The 25,538-nt window shown below is 36.9% G+C and overlaps 1 protein-coding gene across 1 annotated transcript; it reads left to right on the forward strand.

Annotated features, from left to right (window-relative positions):
* The first annotated feature begins 964 nt into the window (after nt 1-964).
* Nucleotides 965-25,182, forward strand: LOC124829105 (uncharacterized). The gene is made up of 14 exons (XM_047302569.2): nt 965-1,350; nt 3,897-3,976; nt 5,123-5,281; nt 5,929-6,142; nt 18,952-19,038; nt 19,120-19,259; nt 19,495-19,575; nt 19,696-19,760; nt 22,270-22,442; nt 22,970-23,100; nt 23,199-23,286; nt 23,813-24,026; nt 24,159-24,259; nt 24,421-25,182. The coding sequence occupies exons 1-14, from the start codon at nt 1,183-1,185 to the stop codon at nt 24,913-24,915; spliced, it is 2,196 nt and encodes a 731-aa protein (XP_047158525.1). The 5' UTR covers nt 965-1,182; the 3' UTR covers nt 24,916-25,182.
* The last annotated feature ends 356 nt before the right edge of the window (nt 25,183-25,538 follow it).

Genomic DNA, 25,538 nt, shown 5'->3' on the forward strand with positions numbered 1-25,538 from the left:
ATGATACTCCGTCACTTCTTTCACAGAATTTTGAAAACCTTCTGACTTGATGCAATTTAAGGATTGCAAAGAAGCTAAAATCAGAATAAATGACTATATTATGGATATCATGCCTCACTTAGACTTTAAACCATATTACCTTACTTTGCTATATATCGTTTTAAAATGATTTCCAAAATTTTTATGCAAATAAGAGAGTATTTATAAATTTGAGGCATTGTTGAATAAGTGTTTTCATTTCAAAATTAAAGTTTTTTTCTGAGAGCACATAAAAGCTCATGGAGAGTCATGTAACGTGAAAAAATATAAATTAAATATGTTTTTGTCTTTAATTTAAAATGAAAATTATAAATATTTCTTTTAAAATTTTTGGTCAGAGTCCTCTAACTTTATAAATATATGGATATAATATTTTTAACCCATTTAACATTTTAAACGTGTTTGACATTCTTTTATTTTAATATTAATTAAGAAACATTTAACAAAATTTAGTTAAAAGATTAAATTCATATAATTTTAGAAATAAGAAATTAAATTGGTTTAAAATTTTAAAGAGAAATTAATTTCAAATTTTATTAAAAGTAAAGGATTAAAAAACGTATTTAATGAAAACAAGGAGTTCATAGAATAAGTTAAGAATATTATTAATGAGTAAATGTCGAACGCTTTTCCGTTTTTTACGGAGTCGAAACTAAACCCAACCTCGACCATGGTTGGTTACTTTTATCATTTTTTCAAACCCATTAAAAAATTTCAAAGGTAACTTTTATCTTTGGAATATTTTGATTCATTTGTAGTGAGAAAAATAATATATTTTAATATTTTCCAAAACAATAATTATTAAAAAAGAAAGTGATAAAAGGATTCCGTTATTGTAAGAATAAAACGGAGTTACATATTATGAAGAAGAAAAACAAAATTAGAAATGTAAGAAAAACATTTCTGTTGAATTGGTTGCTACGGGCCCTGAAGGCCCAGATAGATATCGGAAATAAGGCGCGAAGCCCAGAGGGAGTGTTGCGTGTTGCGTAGTGGTGCAGTTCGTTCACGAAACTTTACCAGAAGCTAAAGTGAGTCACCGCCACCTACACCTGCACCTCCGCCACTGCCATACCGCCGGAATCCGATTCGATCCGATCCGATCCGATCTGATCTATCGAGTGTTCCGTCGGAGAGAGAGAGATGTGGGTGTTTTACATGATCTCTCTGCCCCTCACAGTGGGGATGGTGCTTTTCACGCTGAGGTACTACGCAGCTCCACGCGTGCCTCGCTACGTGCTTTTCACCGTTGGATACACTTGGCTCTCTTCCCTCTCCATCATCGTCCTCGTCCCCGCTGATATCTGGACGGTACTTCCTAACCATTCCAATTCCATTTCGTTGCGAAATTTAAAATATCGTAGGAAGACTTCACACGACTAGCGTTTTAGGAGTTTCGCTATGGAATTCAAATTAATGATTAGGAGGTTTTGTAATTGAAGTGTGATGCATTGTCAGAGTAGAAAAGTTGTACTATCGTTTAGTTGTTGATATATAAAGTGTGTTTGCTTTGTGGCATTTTCACTTCGCTAAACATGCTTACGCTAATCCTTCCCCCACGGTGGATTTGGGTTGAATTCCACTCTATGGCTTCTCAAACATAGCCCAGACGTAGTCTTAATTTTTGAGTGAGGGGTCAAAGCAAGATTAGAATGTTTGAGTTTTGTATTGCTAATTGGCAGTGCGTTTGTCTTGCTTCTTTTTATGTTCGTATCTAAAGTGTTATTCGTTTTCTAGTACATTAATAAGCACTTCTATCGTATTGAGTAGTATACTCTTTTTTTCTCTATCCTTTTTGTTCCTTTCAACTTCAGAGAAAGAAATAAGAGGTTGGGGTGTGCATTCATATAATTATCTACCGATAGTTATAAAACCGATTTTCTGAGGCCTTAGGCCTTACCTTGCTATAGTTTATTTTTTCTTTCTGGATTGGAAAAATGAGAGCAAGAGATGCCCTAGCATGTAAATCATGTGTGAAATTCCCACATAGATTCCAAGAAGACAGCTCAGTCCCTCAAAGGATGAAAGGGAATAAATTTGTTGTTTGAAGTTCGAGTATTTCCATCTACAAATCACTATAGAGTTACTATGCCAAAGAGTTTTATCATCCCTCTGGCAAAACCCTCTAAAATGAGTAGACACGACCCAATGCAGGACTGTGCACAAACCAATGCTCCTCAAAGAGCCAAAAGTCAATTATTCATGCACAAGAATTTTTGTGGTTGTGGGTGTCAGAACACCAGAGACAGGTAACTTAAACATAGAAGTAACCTCGTGATGCATACCCACATCGAATTATTTGTTTGTTACTGCTATTCAAACAAAATTCTTCTCCGCCTTGCTATCCGGTTAACCTTACAAAAGGACTTTGATGTCAAGAACTAGATTTCATTTGATCTGAAATTTGATGAAAGATTTGGGCCTAGTTTGATTCTAGTTGTCAAAGCTATTTTCCATTTTTAAAAACAAAAGAACAAAAGAAACATGTTTGGATAAGTATTTTCTGCATGCGTTTCAAAACAAAATTATTTCCAAATTACGGAAATTGAGAAACAAAAATTGCTCATTATTGTTTTTATACTTTTTTTTTTAAATCTAATGTTATTCTTGTAATAAGTAAAGCACTATTTTAATCTCATACAATGTGCCAAGGTGGCAAAAATTAAGATTATGGTTGAGATCGTGAAAGGCTCACAAGATCATAAATATTGGAATTGTAACTCAAATAGTGGATTCTACTTCTACATAAATATTGCTTAGAAAGGGGACTTAAATTTAAGTCAACCATACGAAATTAACTTGCAAGGTGGGATTTGCACCGATTTATATATTATAATTTAGTCATATCTCTAGTCAATGTGAGATCTCTAGTCAATGTAGTATTTCTAGTCAAAGTGAGATCTCTAGTCAATGTAGTATCTCTAGTCAATGTGAGATCTCTAACACATTTTCTCATGTCAAGAACGGGAAATCACAAGCATAAGACTAGATATTTGTTGGTGGTTTGATAGTAGGTGTCGTGCTAGATTCAAGAAATCTTACTGTGATCAATTCTAATAACATTTTAGAGATTGAGTTTTTTTGTCTAACTCATTCTCACCAAATTGGTTCGCAAGATGAGATTTGCATGTATTTATATATCATAATTTGACCATACTTTTGGTTAATATGAATGTCCAACACACACATATATAATAATAATAATAATAATAAATAATAATTAAAGAAAGCAGTCCCAGCTGTGAGTGAAGGAGAAAATCGTTAGACTATTATTGGTGTGCCTCTGTGTAGCTTCACTTTTGGTATGGTTGAGCGATTAGGTGATCCACATTTTTAATTGTGATTTTGACTACAGTGATGTGCAATTGACAAATATCCACATCTCATGTACTGTTCTTTTGAAAACTTTTTTGAAACTTCTCTTACCGTTGTTTGGTTTTGTTTCTAAAAGCTACATTGAAAACAAGTCTTAAAAACTGCATTGCTGACAAGTTTTGAAAGTAAAACACTATAATTACTTAAAACAAGCCCTTATTCATTTAGCCCTGGATAGATCGACTTTTGTAATAGTGTAACAAAACAGCTCTTGATTTCAGAAAAAAATATTGTGCTACCCTATGGTTTAGACAAGGTAGATTTATGAACTTCTATTTGCATCTAAGCTTGTCATTTTTTTTCCCGTTTTCTACTTCAATTCAATATTTGTAGGCTAACACATAATATATTTCCCTCCTTTCAAAAGGAAGATTTTTTGAATTTAAATTGTTAAATGCTGAATAGTGTTGTGAATCAATGAAGAAATATATATTCAATTATTTCATTTGTATATTGAGTGTTACTTTCTTTGACACCTGCAGACAATATCTTCCTACCATGAGAATGGAGGAATTTCTTTCTTCTGGAGCTGGTCATACTGGAGTACCTTTTTGCTTACATGGTAAGCCTCTTGTAAAAGTTTTTCCCATCATTTGAGAAATGGCAATTTTTAACTCCATGTATTGGATGATGGTTCAAGACTTTCTTGAACTCCTTTTGATTATCTTGTGATCTTTATTTTTGTCTCTATTTTCCTGACAATAAAACATTCTCCAGTCTCTTTGTTTGAATCAATGAACTATGAACTTTGTAATGTGGTATAGAATTTAGGATGGAAAGTTGAAAGAAACAGAAAGGCAGAGAAAGAAGAAGGGGAAAGTGAAATAAAACAGAATAAAGAGATTTCAGAGAGAGAGAGTAGAGAGTAGAGAGATCAAAGAATGTGTACTGCACTTCTGTCATTAACATTCTATCTAGATTCATCCATGTAGAATACAACAGCTTACCTTATTTATAGGCAGCTAGCAAACAACTATGAGCTGACAATACTTGATTTACGAACTTAAATCTTTGTCTTATTGATATTTACATATCATAAAGCATATGATATGTGGAATGAGTTTAATTTGAAATAACTATTACATGCGAGCATGAATGTTGTCCATTTAAATGAAAATTGTCAAATTCAAATTCGTGTAATTTTCATCAAAGCATACCTATTGATAAGATTATTTTCATTTCGTTGTGTTATAGACCCCAGAGAAAGAGTTGAGAGTTAAAGAGTATAGAAAAGTTACAACTGTTCTATGATAGTAGATTGAATGCCAAGCCCTTAATTTTATGAACCTTAATTTCCTAACCCACTCTGTAACTGCTCTTAACTACATATCCAACTTACGAAACTACTGTAAAAGCTTTACCTGCGTTCCCTTTATTCTTGTACCTAGGCCTCAACAGAAAGGTACTTCAATGTGATATCTTTTATTTTTAAATTCTTGATAATATATAATGCATTTATGTTGACATTTTTTTTTGCTGTGGAATAAACTGAGGCTTTGAGCCAACTTTGGAAGTAGTAATGCTGACAACACACGAGTAGTTATTATGAGTGCTTGTTAAACTTAGATTTTGTGTATGTGCTATTATGCCATTTGCTCTGTCTTCTCATATGCTTGCTTGCATAGAAAGTATTTCAAGTATTTGAACAGACCATACAAATCAGAAAGGCAAATTTGCTGATGTATTTGTGTCATTTTATCATGAGCAGGGTTGTTGTGCCCCTTATCCAGGGTTTTGAAGATGCTGGGGATTTCACTGTATCAGAAAGATTGAAGACCAGTTTACATGTTAACTTGATCTTTTATGTAATTGTGGGATCCATTGGCATTTTTGGAATTATTCTTCTTGTTATGATGCATCGGCATTGGTTGGTTCTCAACTTCTTAATCTTAGTTATTTTGAAATATATATTGTTGAATGAAATTTGTTGTAAGATACCGCTTCCTAGAGTTTCTTAATTATATGTTTTCTGATAAAGATTCCTATTGCACTCATTAGTTCTGTTGTTCCCGTACATCCATATCGAAAGGCAATATTTGGCTGCATTTGTTGTCATGGCTGATGTGTTGCAGAACGTTTCCCACATGCTATTTCCTCTGCTTTTTGTAATTGTGAATAATGATGATTTGTGCTAAAACCACTTTTTACGAGACATAACGTACTACATTATCTGTTAAAGACTTGCAGTAACAAGTCAGATTTTTACCCAACCTATGTAGTTTTTTTTTTCGAAAATTTTGCGTTTATTCCTAGAGACTCACATTTCCTCTCTCAGAAACTTAAATGCTATGGCACTACCAAAGCACTGAATTTTTAGTTCGTATGGTTTTCATGCCATGAAGACTCAAATGCCTACCTTCTGTCCAATTATTTTATATTTTTCTATACGACAGTCGTGATTGCCTAATTAACATTCAATTAAGGTTTTCCACTTCTACGCACATGTTTATGCTTGTTGGTTTCAACTTAAGTCCCACTTTGTTTCTTTTAATTTTTTTATTCTTATTAAAACAGGAGTGGAGGTCTTTTGGGATTAGCCATGGCTTGCTCAAATACTTTTGGACTTGTTACTGGTGCGTTTCTTCTTGGCTTTGGATTAAGTGAAATTCCCAAAGGCATTTGGAAAAATGCTGATTGGACAATCCGTCAGAAAGTTCTTTCCCACAAAATTGCTAAAATGGCTGTTAAGCTTGATGATGCTCACCAAGAACTTTCAAATGCTATTGTTGTAAGTGGTCTACATGAGGCAGGGAAATTTCTTATGTAGTTTTAAATTTTTATCTCTTATATTTTCTCAATCTGCCAGGCAAGCTTGAAAATTGTGGATTTCTCTGAAGCAAAGTATAACTTATTATTCTTGATTGTGATTTTTGTCTTGTGATCTTTTGATGACTCCCCCTCCCCCAAAGTTGTTTTCCCCAATTCTAGAAAATTTAATTTGAACTTCTGGATATACCGGATATATAGTCATTTTTAAACTATTAAGCAAAGCAAAGGGTCATTATTAAGGTAATTTGGAATCATGGAAACTGAACTATGTTTGGCATATGATACTGGTCCTGCCTTTCTTTTGGTAAGATGTTGTCCCTTACTAAGCAATAACAACAACAAAAGCCTTAACACCACTTAGTGATGTCAGTTACACAAATCACACAACATCATTTGACTCAGATAGAACTCAAATCTTTAGAGATATTTTTTCACTAAGAAATCTCTCTTAACAACTTCCTCGATGTCCTTGGTCTCTCTTCTTTTTTGTAGGACTGAAACATGCAATCTACTCTCTCTTCATCAGTTCCAATATCCTTGTTGTACATGCTTGAATCACTTCAACCGATTTCTTGTCATCTTTTCCTCAGTCTATTTCATACTAATATCTTTTGCCAAGAATGTTGATAATTTGATTGTTGCTAATTATGGTAAATTTTAAGGGAAGGATTGGTGAAGGACATTTCTATTTTAGGGAAACTCCATTTTAGATGTCTTTACTCTTTTGGAGAAGTGTTACTATCCAACAGTGTTTGGGCGGTTTTGTTGTACTAGTAAAAGCTATTTCTTAAATACAAATTGTCTCTCCATCTTTGATAAGTACGTAATATTCGATATGATTGGTTTATTTATGTCATACCGTGTGCATCACTTTTTTTTTCTTTGTTTTTGTCTGAAAATAAGAAAAACTGTAAGTAGCTGGCTATCAAAGATCCCTACATATGCGTCGTTATGCATTTCAGACATCTGAATCAACCAAGAGAGGGCCAACTAGAGAGCTTGCAATACTATGTAAAATAAGTTATTTCAACATTGGTGTAGGGCATGTATTCATACACAGGAAACTAGGCTATTAGTCCTTTATACAACAAAGGACATAATTACCATCAAGCGCACAATAGTAATTTTGATTCACTATTGGTAATGCGGGTAGGGGGGAACGTGATTAATAAAAATTACTACACCCAGTTTAATTGAACTTTATAGTGGTCGATAATCAAGAGTTAATATTATACATTTAATGTATATTGATTTGATAGATGATTTATAGGAAATTGAATATCTTCCAGTAGTATGCTTTTTATACAATCATTTTATATAAACTAGATGTGTAATGTCATTTAGATACAGGGTTGGAGTGTCATGTCTTTGTCTTCATTCTCATTGAACAAACTATCTGGAGGCATCTTTAAAATCATACTACGTTGGTAGACCCATGCTCTCCCTGATCATTTTGTTTGGCTAACCATGCATATCTTTGAGTGACCCTTGTAGTTGCCAACCTTGTAGCAATCTTTTTTCCTTCTCTGATGACTTTTCTATCCGTCAGTGTCAGCAGTTGTTGCCACTCCAGCAAACTTATTAGCTAAAACTACCTCATTTGGTGTGCCATGTGCCGATTTGTCTAGATCTGATCATCATGTCCTCAACAAACATATGACCGCTGAGTGTTTTCATCAATATGCCAAACATTGTCTGTCACCAGAGTGTGCGACCTTGTTTCAGATTGTGATTTCTGGTTGGTGGTCATCCCATGTGACCCTAATCCTAAAGTCTCCTTCAGTTGAGATGTTTTGATCATGTTCCCTTTATAACAAATTGGATGTATCATGTTATGTGTTGTTCTAGGATATGGCTTCCACTGGTTTTTCTACCCATCGTGAGAAGACAGCACTATTTTCCTGAATTTCCCACTTTATTGAGATGTTGGATAGTTCAAACTATTTTACTTGGGCATCTGAGTTCACATCATGGATTGGTGGTTTCGGGTACAAATCCCATCACCAATACGTTTATTCCATGCCTATTGTTAACTGTGCACAGTAGGGAAGATCACTGCCTATTACGCAGTGTCATCAAGTCTGATACAGCCCAAATACCTGTTGGGCCACACAATATATTGGACAAAGAAACAAAAGAGCAAAAGAAGTGGGGACAAGTTTATAGCAGGAGAAAACAAAATAAAAGGGGCTGAGGTGGACAAAATTAGTTAGAGAGAGAGAATGGGAGGATCCTAGGAAGATTTACCTTTTCGTTATTACCTTTATATTGTCAGGACAGTGTGTGTAGGGAGGGGGTGTGAATGAAATATAGAGTGGAGAGTACCGTTTTGGTCTCTTAAGGAGCCTAGCTCTGGACAGTAGGTTATTCCTTCTGTTTTGGCCTTTATTTCAATGAAACAGGATCTATGATCCTTTCTTATACCATTTTTTCCTCTTAATTCATTTCTTGTTCTGTGGTTTCCTAACAATTCTGGTCCGACCTGCTGGATCCTCACCCGTGAATGCTGGTAATTCAATCCTTTTTACTGATTGTTGAAACTCTACCAAAGCATCCCCTTCTAGGGCTGTAGAACTCGCTCCACCCTTGGTATTTTCCTTAGTCTCTGTATTTTTGTTTCCCACAGAACCTTCACCCTCTTCATATATTCTCTTTTCAAAACTCCTCGTCATCAACTCTATCATTTTTGTTTGATTTTCTGCAGCTTCTTTTCTCATCTCTTCTAGTGCTGAGTAATTTTGAGTTGCTTGCAGACGCAACTCTTCCATGATTGCTTTCATTCGAATAACTTCTTCTTCTACATACCCTACCCTCTCCTCCATTTTTCCTGAAACCACTGGTTCTCCTTGTTTTCTGCTGTCTGCTCGTGTGTTAACCATTCACCCTCTAATGAAGTTATCCGGCAGGTCGGACCAGAATTGTTAGGAAACCACAGAACAAGAAATGAATTAAGAGGAAAAAATGGTATCAGAAAGGATCATAGATCCTGTTTCATTGAAATAAAGGCCAAAACAGAAGGAATAACCTACTGTCCAGAGCTAGGCTCCTTAAGAGACCAAAACGGTACTCTCCACTCTATATTTCATTCACACCCCCTCCCTACACACACTGTCCTGACAATATAAAGGTACTTAAGATTGAAAAGAAATAATTCTTGAGGGCTTGATTGATCCCTCTCACAATCTTCTATTTATAAGAATAAATTGATACACAAATACATGATAAATAGGGTAACCCTAGACACAATATAATCATGATAAATAGGGTAATCCTAGACACAATATAATCATGATAAATAGGGTAACCCTTGACACACTATAATGATGATAAAATAGGATAAATATCCTAACACTCCCCCTCAAGCTGGAGCATACAAATTGTATGTACCAAGCTTGGAACAAATAAACTCAATCCGAGGACCCCTTAATGACTTAGTCAATACATCTGCGAGTTGATCGTTTGACCCAATAAACTCAGTACATATTTCTTTGGTCAACAACTTTTCACGAACAAAATGACAATCAATTTCTATATGTTTAGTCCTCTCGTGAAACACTGGATTTGATGCAATGTGGAGAGCAGCTTGATTGTCGCAATACATCTTCATAGTATGAATGTCACAAAATTTAAGCTCTTGAAGGAATTGTTTCACCCATATAAGTTCACATGTTAATGATGCCATTGCCCTATACTCGGCTTCCGCGGTTGATCGAGCTACTACATTCTGTTTCTTACTTTTCCATGAAATAATGTTTCCTCCCAGAAAAACACAATATCCTGTTGTAGACCGTCTATCAATAGGTGAACCTGCCCAATCTGCATCACAATACCCAGAGACATGAATGCTTCCTTTGTCTTCATATAACAATCCTTGCCCGGGAGCCTTCTTTACATACCTTAGAATGCGAATGAGAGCATTCCAATGGTCAACACATGGAGCCTGCATGAACTGACTAACCACTCCAACTGCAAAGGATAGATCTGGCCTTGTAATAGTGAGATAAATCAGTTTGCCAACCAGCCTCCTATACCTCTCTGGATCGGAGAATAATTCACCTTCTTCTGTCCTTAATTTCTGGTTTGGGTCCATGGGACTGTCTACCGGTCTACAATCAATCATGCCTGTTTCTTGTAATATATCAAGAGCATACTTCCTTTGGGAGATTACAACTCCATCTTTTGATTGCGCTACTTCAATGCCTAAAAAGTATTTGAGACTTCCAAGATCCTTGGTTTGAAAATGTCTACACAAGTACTCTTTTAGTTGAGATATTCCAACAGCATCATTTCCTGTAATGACAATATCATCAACATATACTATTAAGTAAACACATTTCCCGAGAGAAGAATGACAATAAAAAACTGAATGGTCTGCTTCACTACGTTTTAGCCCAAATTTTTGAACAATGGAGCTAAACTTTCCAAACCAAGCACGTGGGGATTGCTTAAGGCCATATAGAGATCGATGCAATTTGCATACCATACCAGACTCCCCCTGAGCAACAAACCCAGGAGGTTGCTCCATATAAACTTCTTCCTCAAGATCACCATGTAGGAAGGCATTCTTGATATCCAATTGATGAAGTGGCCAGTGACGAATGGCTGCCATGGCAAAGAAGAGACGAATAGTAGTCATCTTGGCTACAGGAGAGAAAGTGTCACAATAATCAAGACCATAAACCTGAGTGTAACCTTTGGCAACAAGCCGAGCTTTGAGCCGATCAATTTCACCATCAGGGCCAACTTTAACTGCATACACCCATCGACAACCAACCGCCTTTTTTCCTGGGGGAAGGGGCACCAGCTCCCAAGTATTACTGTGGTCAAGAGCCTGCATTTCTGCAATCATAGCTTGTCGCCATCCAGGATGATCAAGTGCTTCTTCCACATTCTTGGGTATAATAACAGAGGACACTGAGGATAAAAGAGAAAAATAGGAGGGCGACAATCGATGATAGCTTAGAAAATTATAAATGGGATGAGGGTTCCGAGTGGAACGAGTACCTTTTCTGAGGGCAATAGGCCATGCTGAATCATTTGCACCAGGAGGCGTGTGAGGAGGTGACGAGGGAGAAGAATCTGAAGTAGGAGATTCACCATTGTCTTGGGGAGGTGGACTATCCATTGAGGCCCTGTGTGGGATGATCTCAGTATGTGGAGAAACAGGTGTAGAAGGATTGTGATCAAGACTTGGAATGACAGAGACAGTGGAGCTATTTGACTCAGCCATTGGAATAGGAAGGACTTGCTGGAGGATAGAAACATCCTGAACAGATGGAGAGAAGTAAGGAGTCTGTTCAAAGAATGTGACATTGGCAGACATGTAATACTTCTTAGTTTCAGGAGAGTAACACCGATATCCTTTTTGAAGTCGAGAATAGCCTAAGAAGACACATTTGAGAGCGCGAGCGGAGAGTTTGTCTAGACCTGGAGACATGTCATGAACAAAACATACACAGCCAAACACTCGGGGAGATGTATGAAAGAGAGGATCATTAGGAAACAAAATGGAGAAAGGGACTTTATTATCAAGAGAGGAGGAGGGCATCCTATTAATAAGATAACATGAAGTTAAGATGGCATCCCCCCAGTGATGGACAGGAATATGGGCACCAAGCAAAAGGGTACGAGCAGTTTCAACCAAGTGTCTATTTTTTCGTTCTGCTATACCATTTTGTTGTGGTGTATGAGGACAAGTAGACTGATGTAAGATACCATGGGAACTCAAGATGGCAGAAAAGGAGGATGAGAAATACTCTTTTGCATTATCAGTTCTTAATATTTTGATTACTTGACCAAATTGATTCTTGATTTCATTCAAAAAGGATGTAAAGATAACTAACAATTCAGAACGATTTTTCATAAGATAAACCCAAGTACATCTTGAATATTCATCAATAAAGGTAACAAAATATCTAAAACCAAAGGAGGAGATACGACTAGGTCCCCATATATCAGAATGGATGATGGAAAAACTAGAATTACATATTGATTGAGACCTTTTAGGAAAGGAAGATCTAACATGTTTTCCTAATTGACATGACTCACATTCTAAAGTTTGGAGACCACTAAGTTCAGGACACATCTTTTTTAATTTGGACAAATGAGGATGGCCAAGTCGATCATGTAGCACTTTAGGATTAGGAGCAGCAACACAAGACACCCTTGGACGAGATCCAAAATGGTATAATCCGCCAGCTTCATATCCTTCTCCAATCTGTCTCCCCGAACCACGCTCCTGTATAACAAAAGATTTATGATCAAAGGTTATTGAACAATTTAACATTTTAGTCAACTGGCTTAAGGAAATTAAATTAAAAGGACAATTAGGGACAAAAAGGACTGAGTTGAGATTGAGGGAGGGAGACAAAGAAACATGACCGACTCCTTTGGAAGAAGTTTTAGATCCATTTGCAAGGGTTATGAAATGAGGTTTTTCTCGAAAGGAAATAGATGAGAACAAAGAGGTATTACCAGAAATGTGATCAGAAGCACCTGAGTCAATTACCCATGAATTTTGACATTCCATAGATTGAGAAACGCAGGCTGTTGATGTATTGGGAGATTGAGATGGTTGTGCCAAGCTGTTAGACTTTAACCTTAAATACTCTTGATATTCATCCTCAGAAAACATAGAAGTGGAGGTTTCAGTTTTCGAAGTGGAAGTTTCAGTCTTCGAAATATTGGCGGTTTTGGAAGGGAAACCATGTAAGGAGTAGCAATTCTCTTGAGTATGACCCATCCTTTTACAATATGTGCATTGAGTACGTCCCCGACCTCCTCGTCCTCCTCCGCTAGTGCCACATCCTCCTCTTCCTCGTGTGGCAACCATGACAGATGGTTCCACTAGTTCATGCGCTTCTTGAGTTTGAGATACCGGGACACGCAGAAGGCGAGTGGTCAATGTTTCCATAGAGGGAACCTCATGACTAGTTAGAAGTTGATCTCTGAGATGATCAAAATCGGGATGTAGGGCACGAAGGATCAACACCATGTAAAATTTGTCTAGTTTCTTTTTGATATCCTCTAATGGATCTACTTCCAAAAACATCCTAAGTTCTTCGACAGCAGATTGGGCTTCAGCCATGAAGGACACCATATCATGGTCTGCCATTTTAAGAGATGCAAGCTTGTTCGTAGTGTCATAGAGACGTTGAATATCGTTGGCATAAATGCTTTGGGCTTTCTTCCAAAAGGAGTGACAAGTTTTGAAAGCCCTCAAAGATACAAGAAGTTTGGGTTCCACTGATTGCCATAACAGGGTACACAACTGGAAATCTGCTTGTTTCCACTGATCAGCTTTTTCAGTAGGCACATGGCTTCCATCTCGCTCAAGGTGGTCATAATGCCCTTGGCCACGGAACCACATTTCAACAGCAGCAGACCATGATAGATAATTTTTTCCATTTAGCTTCTCGGAGGTAATTGATGGACTTCCAAAGAAGGAAAGAGTACTGCCAGACGCCATCTCTGAAGAAGACAAATAGTACTAGCGAGGAACAAAAAAACCCTAAGGGTTTAGACGAAGGAAACTGTGACAGTGATGGACGACGGTGGCCGGCAACGGCGGGCGGTGAACGGCGGCCGGCGACGGACGACGGTGGCCGGCGGCGACGGTGGCCGGACGGTGGCCGGCGGCGGCGACGGTGACCGGCGGTTGACGGTGGCCGGCGGCGGGCAGCGGCGGGCAGCGGCGGGCGACGAAGAACTATGGCGCCGGACAGATATATATTACGAGACAGAAACCAGAGCGGGATCGACCCGCTCTGATACCAACTTAAGATTGAAAAGAAATAATTCTTGAGGGCTTGATTGATCCCTCTCACAATCTTCTATTTATAAGAATAAATTGATACACAAATACATGATAAATAGGGTAACCCTAGACACAATATAATCATGATAAATAGGGTAATCCTAGACACAATATAATCATGATAAATAGGGTAACCCTTGACACACTATAATGATGATAAAATAGGATAAATATCCTAACAAAGGTAATAACGAAAAGGTAAATCTTCCTAGGATCCTCCCATTCTCTCTCTCTAACTAATTTTGTCCACCTCAGCCCCTTTTATTTTGTTTTCTCCTGCTATAAACTTGTCCCCACTTCTTTTGCTCTTTTGTTTCTTTGTCCAATATATTGTGTGGCCCAACAGGTATTTGGGCTGTATCAATCAGCGTATGAGAAAGAATTGATGGCTGTAGTTCTATCCATCCAACATTGGAGACCCTATTTACTGGGGCGAAAATTTAAAGTTTTTTCTGATCAGAGAAGCCTCAAACAACTATTGCAGCAGCGCATCACAACAGGGAGCCAACATAATTGGGTAGCAAAGCTATTGGGGTATAACTTTGAAATAGTGTACAAGCCGGGTTGTGAGAACAAAGGTGCGGATGCACTGTCGCGGAGTAAGGACGCTGCAGCTTTAAGAAAATTGGTGACAGAGCCAATTTGGATGGATTATCCTGCAATAGTTGATGAGGCGCATAAGGATGGGGAGCTGGTGGAGATTATTACAGCACTGAAAGAGGGAAGAGTTGAGGGTAAGTATACAGGATTCAGCTATCAACAAGGTGTACTACAGTATAAAGGCAGGTTAGTCATTTCATCTCTATCACCTTGGATTCCTGAATTGTTGAAAGAGTTGCATGCATCTCCCCAAGCCGGACATTCTGGTTTCTATCGAACATATAGACGGGCTACGGCGAACTTATATTGGAAAGGGATGAAGGGGGATATCATGAAGTTTGTTCAAGAATGTGACACCTGTCAACGTCAAAAATATATAACTGCTGCCCCTGGAGGATTGTTACAACCCATGCCAATTCCGGAAGAAGTGTGGGAGGACATAAGCTTAGATTTTATTACAAATTTACCAAAATCCAAGGGATTTGATACGGTGTTGGTGGTTGTTGATAGACTTACAAAATATAGCCATTTCATTCCAGTAAAACATCCTTTTACTGCGAAGAGCATCGCTGAGATTTTTATCAGAGAGGTAGTTCGCTTACATGGGGTACCTAAATGAGTGGTAAGTGACAGAGATCCTACATTCATAAGCGCTTTTTGGAGGGAATTTTTCAGGCTACAGGGGACTAAGTTAAGGATGAGTTCAGCGTATCATCCACAAACCGATGGTCAAACGAAAGTGACCAATCGATGCCTGGAGACATACCTACGTTGCTTCATCACTGATCAACCGAAGGTGTTGATTAATTGGCTGCCGTGGGCAGAATTGTGGTTGAACACCACTTACCATGAATCTATAGGAACTACACCCTTTGAGGCAGTTTATGGGAGGCCTCCTCCAAGGATCATTCCAGTTGTAAGAGGAGAGGTGAAAGTAGAGGCAGTTCAGCGGGAATTAGTTGATAGAGATGAAGCTATTCGTCAGCTGAAGGGACACTTGGTGCGTTCCCAGGATCGTATGAAGGCACAAGCAAACAAACGTAGAAAAGAGAGAAGTTTTGAGATAGGGGACATGGTGTTTCTCAAACTAAAACCTCACAGGCAACACTCGGTTATTTCGCGCATCAGTCCTAAGCTTAGTGCAAGGTACTACGGACCTTTTGAAGTCATTGAAAGGATCGGAGAGGTAGCTTATCGGTTGCAGTTACCACCCAATTCAAAAATCCACCCTGTGTTTCATGTTTCGCTGCTCAAGAAGGCCATTGGGGAGTATAAATCAGCAGAAGGACTGCCCACAGGGCTAGAAGAGGACCAATCAGAGGTATGGTTACCCCAGAAAGTGTTGGCTACTAGATGCATACTCAAGAGGGGAGAAAGGGTTGACCAATGGTTGGTGCAGTGGCTAGGAAAAACAACAGAAGAAGCAACGTGGGAGGATGAAATGTCAATGAAGGTCCAATTTCCAACTTTTAGTCTTGAGGACAAGACTATCTTTCAAGAGGGCGGTATTGATACAGCCCAAATACCTGTTGGGCTACACAATATATTGGACAAAGAAACAAAAGAGCAAAAGAAGTGGGGACAAGTTTATAGCAGGAGAAAACAAAATAAAAGGGGCTGAGGTGGACAAAATTAGTTAGAGAGAGAGAATGGGAGGATCCTAGGAAGATTTACCTTTTCGTTATTACCTTTATATTGTCAGGACAGTGTGTGTAGGGAGGGGGTGTGAATGAAATATAGAGTGGAGAGTACCGTTTTGGTCTCTTAAGGAGCCTAGCTCTGGACAGTAGGTTATTCCTTCTGTTTTGGCCTTTATTTCAATGAAACAGGATCTATGATCCTTTCTTATACCATTTTTTCCTCTTAATTCATTTCTTGTTCTGTGGTTTCCTAACAAAGTCCACCCTGAATCCCTCCATAAATTGATTTTTTATCCCTATGTAGCCCGTTAATCAGTCTGGATGAGGCATGTGCTCTTTATACTAATGATACCTAACATTAGTATGGGGTTTGGTATGACACGGTGACTCTTGCACCTTAATGTTTTGATGGTTGTATGTTTGCATACCTTGGGCATGTTCATGTTACTTTGCACATTTTTAATGAATTATTACCATTCGTGGTCCTTATTCCAATTGGGACTAAAGAAAGGATTTGAGGGTTAGGCGTTTTTTTATTGTCCTTGCCCTTAGTGGTTTGCCTTTTGATTAATCTATCACTTGTGACCAAATTCTCAGGGACCATGGTCCCTATGATGACATACACTTCTTTTACATTGCTTTAGATTTCATCGAAGATTACTACCACATTTAGTGATACATTTACTCTTGCTTCTCAAACTAGTAATTTTGGACTAGGACATCTCAATTCAAGAGTCATCTCAACTGTGACATACCATTTATTGTTGTTGGAAGCTTCATGGTAAATTCCTCGTCCTACCTAGGTGGCCCAAACACCTATGATAGAAACCTCCTAACTCATTGGTCATCATTGTGCCAATTTGTCTAAGTTTCAACAATTGGTCCCTAGTCTCTCCAAGTTTCCAATTTACAATACGAATCATGTTGGTTAGGAAAACATAATCATAGTTTTTTTGCTAATTGAGTTAATAAAAAGGGTCCATTTGCCTTAGTTCATTTTTTTGAGTAAATGGACATGGTTCCTCAATGTCCCAAAACTTTGCCTTAAACTAGTTTTGCGTGGCTGAGAAATAAGTAAAGTCTGACCAAGGATTGATTCTGCAAAGGGGTTGAGAACTCAGGTAATGTTTGAATGATTCAACCTTGGTTTCGACACATGGCGTATACCCATGCTTCCTAAGAAAGGAAGTCTTGGTTCAGTGCAACCTGACACATACCTGAGGTAAAAGAATCCCTAATTTTTTAAAAATCTAATGTAGATCTTTTAACCCAACTAGGCAAATAGGTTTAAAAAAACAAGGGTTGGGAGACAAAATCCAATACAAACCCAATGCCAAATTAAATAAAACCTAAGCTAACCTTCATGAACCAACCATAACCCAAAATGGAAAGCCTGTTCAACTAACTACCATAGCTGCTGCAGTCAGCACCAGTGATTCTGCCACCGCCTGCAACCTGTTCCTTTGCTGTTCCTTGTGGCCTTTTAATTGCCATCAACCCTCTGCAGTGCTGCCATAAAAGCACTGCAATGCCTCCATCTGTCTCCCTTATCCTTATGAACTCACCTAGTCCAAACTCAAGGTTCTCATTTTTTTTCCTATTACCTCATTGGTTCTGCCCTTATTCTCCCCTCCCCCCTTTTCCCTTTTTTTTCTACTCAATGCTCATTCTTTATAAAACTGAAACCCCTAAATGTCGATTTTCCACCCACCCCAATGACATAGCTCAACATGGTTGTGTTTTGCTTGGAGTTTGTTGTTATTTGAATTTCTTGACTTGCTATTATTATAAATTGTACAAATGTTTTCATTATTTTTGCATTGTAATGACATTTCTGCATTTTTTATGGCTTAATTAAGTTTGAAGTCCCTTGTAAATTTGGTTATTTTCAATTGAGTTCTTGTTATAATTTTTTGGTCTACTGAGTACTCAAATTTTTTATGTTTTTCAATTGAGTCTCTCCCATTTAATTTTTCCATTAATTGGGTGATGTGGATGTTATCTTACTTTGTCATCTTATTTATTTTCACAGAATAAGAAATGTGAGATTTTGTGGTTAATATAAAATGATATTGTTGTAATTGTAAAATGACAAATAAATGTTATTATTTTATTGAAAATATGTTGGATAACAAGGGACCGTTGTTGTCACCTATATCAATGTGGTGATGGTGACGATTCCTTAGTTGCTACAGGTGTTACATTTATGGGAATATCATTTTATATTAACTACAAAAGCTTACATTTCTTAACAAGTGGAGAAAGTAAGCAATATGACGGGATAAGATAATGGTCACGTGACTCAGTTAACAGGAAAGTTAAATGGTAGGGACTTAATTGAAATATATAAAAATTTGATTACTCGGAACAAAAAAAATTAATAGGGACTCAATTGAAATACAAAAAATTATGAGGGACTTGAAACTTAATTAAGCCTTTTTTCATTTATCTATATGGACATTGATTTTTGTTTAGTCTGCAATGGTTCTGCAATAAATCGTTTTGACTTCCAATATATTTTTGTAAAGGAATTTTGGGTTGTTCATATCTTCCATATCCATAACACCGTTCTAATAATGAGAAATTAACTCAATCTTTTTATATAAACCAGCAATGTAGTGTCAGTTAGACACAATTTCAACATTGTATGTGTGTGACGTTCTCATTAAAAAATAGAAGCCCTGATTTTAACGATGAAGTTTATTTTTGTAGATTGCTCAAGCCACATCCAACCAGATGTCCAAGCGTGATCCTTTGAGACCTTACATGAATGTAATCGATGATATGCTAACTCAAATGGTATTAAACATAGATTTCTTGATTAAATATTTTGAGTACACAGCCTAGATCTTTGTTTGGATATAACCTTGAATGTTCCAGTTCAGGGAAGATCCATCCTTCAAACCACAAGGTGGCCAATTAGGGGAAAGTGATATGGATTATGACACCGATGAGAAGTCAATGGCAACACTTAGGCGTCATCTTCGAGGAGCAACTGAGGAGTACTACAGGTATAAAAGGTAAGCAAATCATCAACTTGGTCTTTTAAGTGGGTTTATTGAAAAATTGTTCTTATCTATTATCCTTACTAAGAGATTTCACATATTGAGATATTTTATGCTAATGATCCATGCTAGTTTGATGGATAATTAACTCTTTCTGTTCACTGGCATTGTCTAATCCCCAAAGTATATTGACTAGGTATATATTACAACTTGATTATTTGATTTATATCTTACTTTTGCATTCTTGTAGTGAGTATATTACTTACGTGTTAGAAGCCCTTGAGTTGGAAGATGTGATAAAGAATTATGATCGGCGCAACTCCTCTGGATGGTTTGCTTTCAATCATATTTTTCTTTTGTTTTTCTTTGCCCCCTTGCAATATCCTTCTATACTAAATATATTAAAGGTTTTTCCGGCTCATCTTACTCAATTGTTATGCTTTCGTTACAGGAAATATATTTCAAGCTTTAGAGATGCTCGGACGGGCAAGATTGGGTCTTTATGTGACACTTTAGGTCAATAAAGAATACTAACCTATTTGTTCTTAAGTAAATATACTTTTCCCATGCAGCTAGAAACATATTTATTATTTTTAACTAGTAATAACCATCTTAGAATTTGGACTTAAGATATCGTTTAACCCTGCAAAACTAACTTATAAAGTAAAGATTATACAAGTTCTATTAGTAATGTTTAGGCCTTATCTCTAGTTTATGTAATATCATAAACCCTAAGAGTCACTGTCTTGATGGTTGTACACTATGATGCTTCACTTAGCCTTTTTGGTCAACTCTATCATAGGTGGTCCTTTCATAAGGTAAGGATTGACCAGGTTTTGTAAGCACTATTTAGGTCTTATATCTAGTCAATACGAGATTTCTACCCTTTTAAGAGCCGAAGTCGTGATTGCTGCATACTTTGATCTTCTCTTATCCTTTCTCCTTAGTTCCTCCATATATAGCCCCTTCCAAGACATTGTGAACCTAATATATAGCCATTCCGAGACATAGAGAACCAACTTTGAGAGACCACGGTTAAGGCAGACTAGGACAAGCTCAAGCAAGACAACTTTCGGACATATCAATTTCCACGAGTTCAATAAACATGTTACCCTTTCTGTCTATGAAAATATCATTAACAAATAATGCAACATATATGGCTTAATTGACCTTTTACTTCCTGCATAAGAAACATTTTGTGTAACTATTTTTGCAGTGTATATTTTTCAATGTCGATTATTTGGGGAAAATTGTATGTAACTAATCAAGTACTAATTTCAGAGGTACCTGTGATTAATTATCGTCCTAACTAATGTTCTTAGGTGCTAATATGTTAGTTGACTTCTATTGGTATTTTAAGCTCTAATTTAGTTAAATCTTATTAAGTGCTCATTTTGTTAAAAGTAAACACAAACAAAGAAAATTAAGATTTGAAACAACTCAGTGTAACTTAACCAAATATATTACTCTCATTGACAGTGTTCTTGGTTTATAGCTCTTGAAAATCTTGGGCTCAAAAATACTTTAAGAACTCTTTTGGCATTCTCACCCAACATGCTCAATTCTCTTTACTAGTAGCACCTAGGACTCACAACAATCTCCCAAATATCAAAGTAGGAAGATTACTAAACTCTCTTGGGCCAGATGACAGCACCCATCATTTAACCTCATCTGTGCTGAAGCATTAATGCTCACATACCCCCTGCACCCTTAGCTTCACCTACACGTTGTGATTGTCTTGGTCATTGAGCATCCCTTTTATCCATTGAGTATAGAGCACCTCAGTCTTGTACCAAACTGGCCATCATATGCATTATAGAGTCACCCCATTCTGATCCCTGAATCAACTTCCATCCCTGCAACTCCGCCAGTCACACTCTGGCCACCTTCTCAGTCATGGCTGCCCCCGAACAAAACACATTTCATTTGAACCTTTGTCATGCATCAAATCCAAGAAAAGGCAGAAAAAGTACCTTTAGCTGTTGAATAGAAATTGATAAATCACCAGGGGAAGCAAACAATTACAAACATAATTGATTCAAGAAACAAAGGGAATGATTGGAAAATGATAGAAAATGCAGTTCTGTTGGAACAGAATACAGCGGAAAGATGAATACATGTTGCTAATACTTTGACACCTAGTTTAAGCATAGAGTAAATTGCACTCATCTTCCCTGTCTCCTTTCCGAATTCACCTGAACCCCCTCCCTTTTGGAGACCTATAGAAAACTTTCACAATTGTTTGAAAAATATTATTTGTACCCCTATAAGGCTGATTGCTATAAACATTTAAGAAACAGGAGTATTATGTGCAATCCGTAAAAACTTTAGTAGTTGATTTACTCTTGATCATGATATTTGGGGGATAGTATAGGTCTTGTGTACAGAAATTAATTTTTTATATGTAGAGTGCATTAAGAACATGAGCTAATCAAGGACTAATGGGGCAAACTGAAAGCTATTAACAACAGTCATAATTATAGTTGGTTAGCATTTTAGTGTGTTCTAAATGTGGTAGTAAATTTAAACTATTTCTCTGACAGTACATAATGATGGATTAAAGTGATAGAGAACGAGTGCATCCATCTCTTATTTCAAGTGAGTTAATTTTACCAAGATTTTATTTGAGATCAATGGTGGATCCTTCCTCGCTTTACAATTTCTCAATTTAAGAAGACCAAATCCATTACTTTTTATGCATATAGATTATAGTGAATTTGTGTTCATTATTCAATACAATAATGTATATTGAAGTCATTTAAAACATTCAAGCTTGTTAATGGAGGTTTCCTTTGGTTTAGAAAGAGCAGAGAATTTGAATCCAATGTTTTCAAACCTGGTGGGAAGTCTATGTAGTTTGGTCATACACATATGCGCTGTCTTTTGCTTCAAACATTCTTAAACTTCATTTTGCTCTATATTTTCCTTTCTCAGTTAAGTTTCCTGCTGCATCAATGTTGCATGATGACATCATGTACTCCGTCCTTTTAATACAGGCTTATGAATAAATGGTGGTTCTTTGCAGAATTTTTCTGGCGATGCATTTTAAGAAAGCAAGTTCAGAAAGGCTTGGCTGTTATACTTGGTGTCATGTCTGTTACAATTCTTTTAGCAGAAGCTACTCTTCTACCTAGTCTTGATCTATCACTTTTCTCGATTCTTATAAAATCTGTTGGAACAGAGGAAGTGCTTGTTCAGGTAGATCAAGTTAATAAGAGACAAGTCTTTGTACTAAACATGGGCACCAACATACTTATATGTATATTTGAAATCTTAATTTACCTTGTAAAAAGAAAGATTGGATGAATAGTTAATTCTAGGATACGGAAATCTTTTATCAATTTAAAGTAAAGTGAAGTCTCTCAGGTCCCGTGAACTTCTGTGATTGAGTAACATGCTCCTGTTTGGTGCATATTGACCAACTGCACGGGCTTTTCTTTTGTCTGTTCCCGGCATATCTTTATCTAGCAAATTAAACTTGCTTTTTTGTTTGAGGCTGTAATTCAATCCCTGTGAAATTGTTACTGTCATCATATATAGTTAACAAAAGGTTTGAAACTAAATTCGAATTTGGAGTTGGGTTATACATGAAACTGAAGCAAACAAATACTCTTGTAATTTGTGAATAATATGCATTATTTCTTTGATGAAATGCTTTATATATACCATATTTAAAATAAAGACAGGCTGCCTTTTGAATCCCATTTCTTCAATTTCTTGCTTAGGCGTTTGCATTTGTTCCTCTCATGTACATGTGCATCTGCACATACTACTCCTTGTTCAAAATTGGAACATTGGTGTTTTACTCGTTGACACCCCGACAGACCAGCTCAGTGAGCCTGCTTATGATATGCTCGTAAGATTTTACACTCTACCACTACTGCTACTTATTATTTCTGTTCCTTGAATTGCTAATTCTATCTTGCACATCATTATTTTCTCTCTCATTTGCAGTATGATTGCTCGTTATGCTCCTCCAATCTCATACAACTTTCTCAATCTTATTCGTCTTGGTTCTGCGAAAACAACTATCTTTGAAAAGGTAAGTATTTTTTCATGGTTTACGAATTGGTTACGTTGTTGTTTAATATTTTCTTCTGAACTTATCTGCATATAGTATTGTTAAAAACTATCGTTGAGTGTAAAGAAGTAAAAACCTCTGGTTACTTTGCGATTAGAAGAGTAATTTGATTCTAGAGTATCAAATCACTTCTTAGATTTTAGTAATCCTGGAAATTGTGATTTACATGGCTATACTGCCTGAGTGCACGATATATTGTAACTAGAAAAAGGCATGGCACTGAACCATTCCTTGATCAAGTTTACTGACAAAAAGAATGCTTTTCTTCTTTTTATTTTTTCCATTTTTTGTTTATTTTATTTTACCTTAACTTATTTTTCTAAGTGTCTGATGGTTTTGTTGTCTTTTATTTAGTCTCTAACTGCCTATATATAAATGTTCACATTATGCCAAAAAATCATTGACAACTGCTTATCAACATTTTTTGCTTTCCTTCCTTCCTATTAGTTCCTTTTGCTAATTTAGTGCATTACATTATTAATTGCAGAGAATGGGGAACATTGATAATGCTGTCCCTTTCTTTGGAGACAAGTTTAACAAAATCTATCCACTTATTATGGTTGTATACACCCTTTTGGTTGCAAGCAACTTCTTTGATAGGGTATTTAATTTTCTCGGTAGCTGGAAGAGATACGTTTTTGAAGCTGAAGGTGAAGATATGGATGGTTTTGATCCGTCAGGATTAATTATCTTACAGAAAGGTATGATAGCGAAGAACTCTGTAGTTGTCATCAGTCAAACTATTAAATGATAAATCATGTCTAAATTAGTTAACCTTGAAGAAACGTGGGGTTTGTGATGATTTCTTGTACTGATTTTCACACAATCTGTAGAACGATCTTGGCTTGAGCAAGGACGCAATGTAGGCGAGCAAGTTGTTCCATTAGTGAGGAATTTTAATGGAATTGATCTTGAATCTAACGACAGTAGTACGGTATGTCAACACCCTATCAATAAGAAAATTGAAGCTATTTTCTCTCTATTTTCATCATTCATGCGACACTGTCATGAATTTGATGGCTGCAAGATATGACACTTTTTACTTGTGGTCAAAATTCAAACAGTTCACTCACATTAAGGCTGTGGTATGGTCAGGTGAAAAATGATGTTGAAATGAAGGGAACCTCGGCTTTAGTTAATAAAGAAATAGATGGAAATCAGCCTAAAACTTTAAAGGAAGAGACAAGGAGGCATAGCTCGAGCAGGGAAGCCATCAGCAGCAAGTATGCTGCTATCAGACAGCAAAGTGGATCAGCATATAAATTGAAGGCAGAAGAGAAAAATTTAGCATCTGCTAAGGTTTCCTTGGTCGAACACGACAATAATCGTTCTGGTAATGCTGCTGGAACTTCAGGCTTGGCCTCAACATGGCAAACAATGAAAACAAACTTTCAGAGTTTCAAGGCGAACTTAGGGGCCAACAGGTTCACACCTATTCGGCAAACACAGGAAAGTAAGATCCCTCATGTGTCCTCATCTGAGTCCCTTGATGATATATTTCAAAGACTGAAACGGCCTTCATTGGACCAAAATATTAACAATGATGAGGATAATTTGATGGGGAGCAATATTTCTGGCCCTCGTAGATGATATCCATAATTTGGGCGAGAAGTTGCAAGTGTTCTATAATTGATCGTGCAAAATCATATTATCATGTACAGTTTCTTGTTTCCTATGGTAGTTTATACCCCGATTGCATTCTAAAGATAGATAGCTTACCATACAGGAACTCGTAGTAGTTACAAATCAACCTCACATTAAATGTAGATTGTCATAGAGAAGGAATACTTCAAATTGAACCACTATACAGAGTTTCAGATATTTGTTCTGTTTATATTCATAATCTCATTTCACTTACCGGCGCATCATACCACACCTCTATACAGCGTTTCAAATATCGGGGTTTGGTTGTGTTTGTACACCTTGATTAACTTTTCTTACTTTGAAAATTTTCTAGTACAACACTTGTGGAACAATGGGAAAAGGGAGAGCGTGTGGAGGGGGGAAGTGAATATGGAATTGTTTAAGAAAACCACTAAAACTTCTGAAACTAAATATCCATCTTTACCATAGAGGAAGTCCATGCTCATACCCATCTTAATTATGAGGCGAGTTAGTTTAACTTTCATTTACATTACAGGATAAAATCTGAAGCTTCAACAAGAACCTCTCCTCGAACTTGGAGAATAAGTATATGTTAAACTGATACATCA

The sequence above is a fragment of the Vigna umbellata genome, chromosome 7, assembly GCF_029865625.1.
Source record: "Vigna umbellata cultivar VRB3 chromosome 7, Vumbellata_1.0, whole genome shotgun sequence".
Classification (NCBI taxonomy): domain Eukaryota; kingdom Viridiplantae; phylum Streptophyta; class Magnoliopsida; order Fabales; family Fabaceae; genus Vigna; species Vigna umbellata.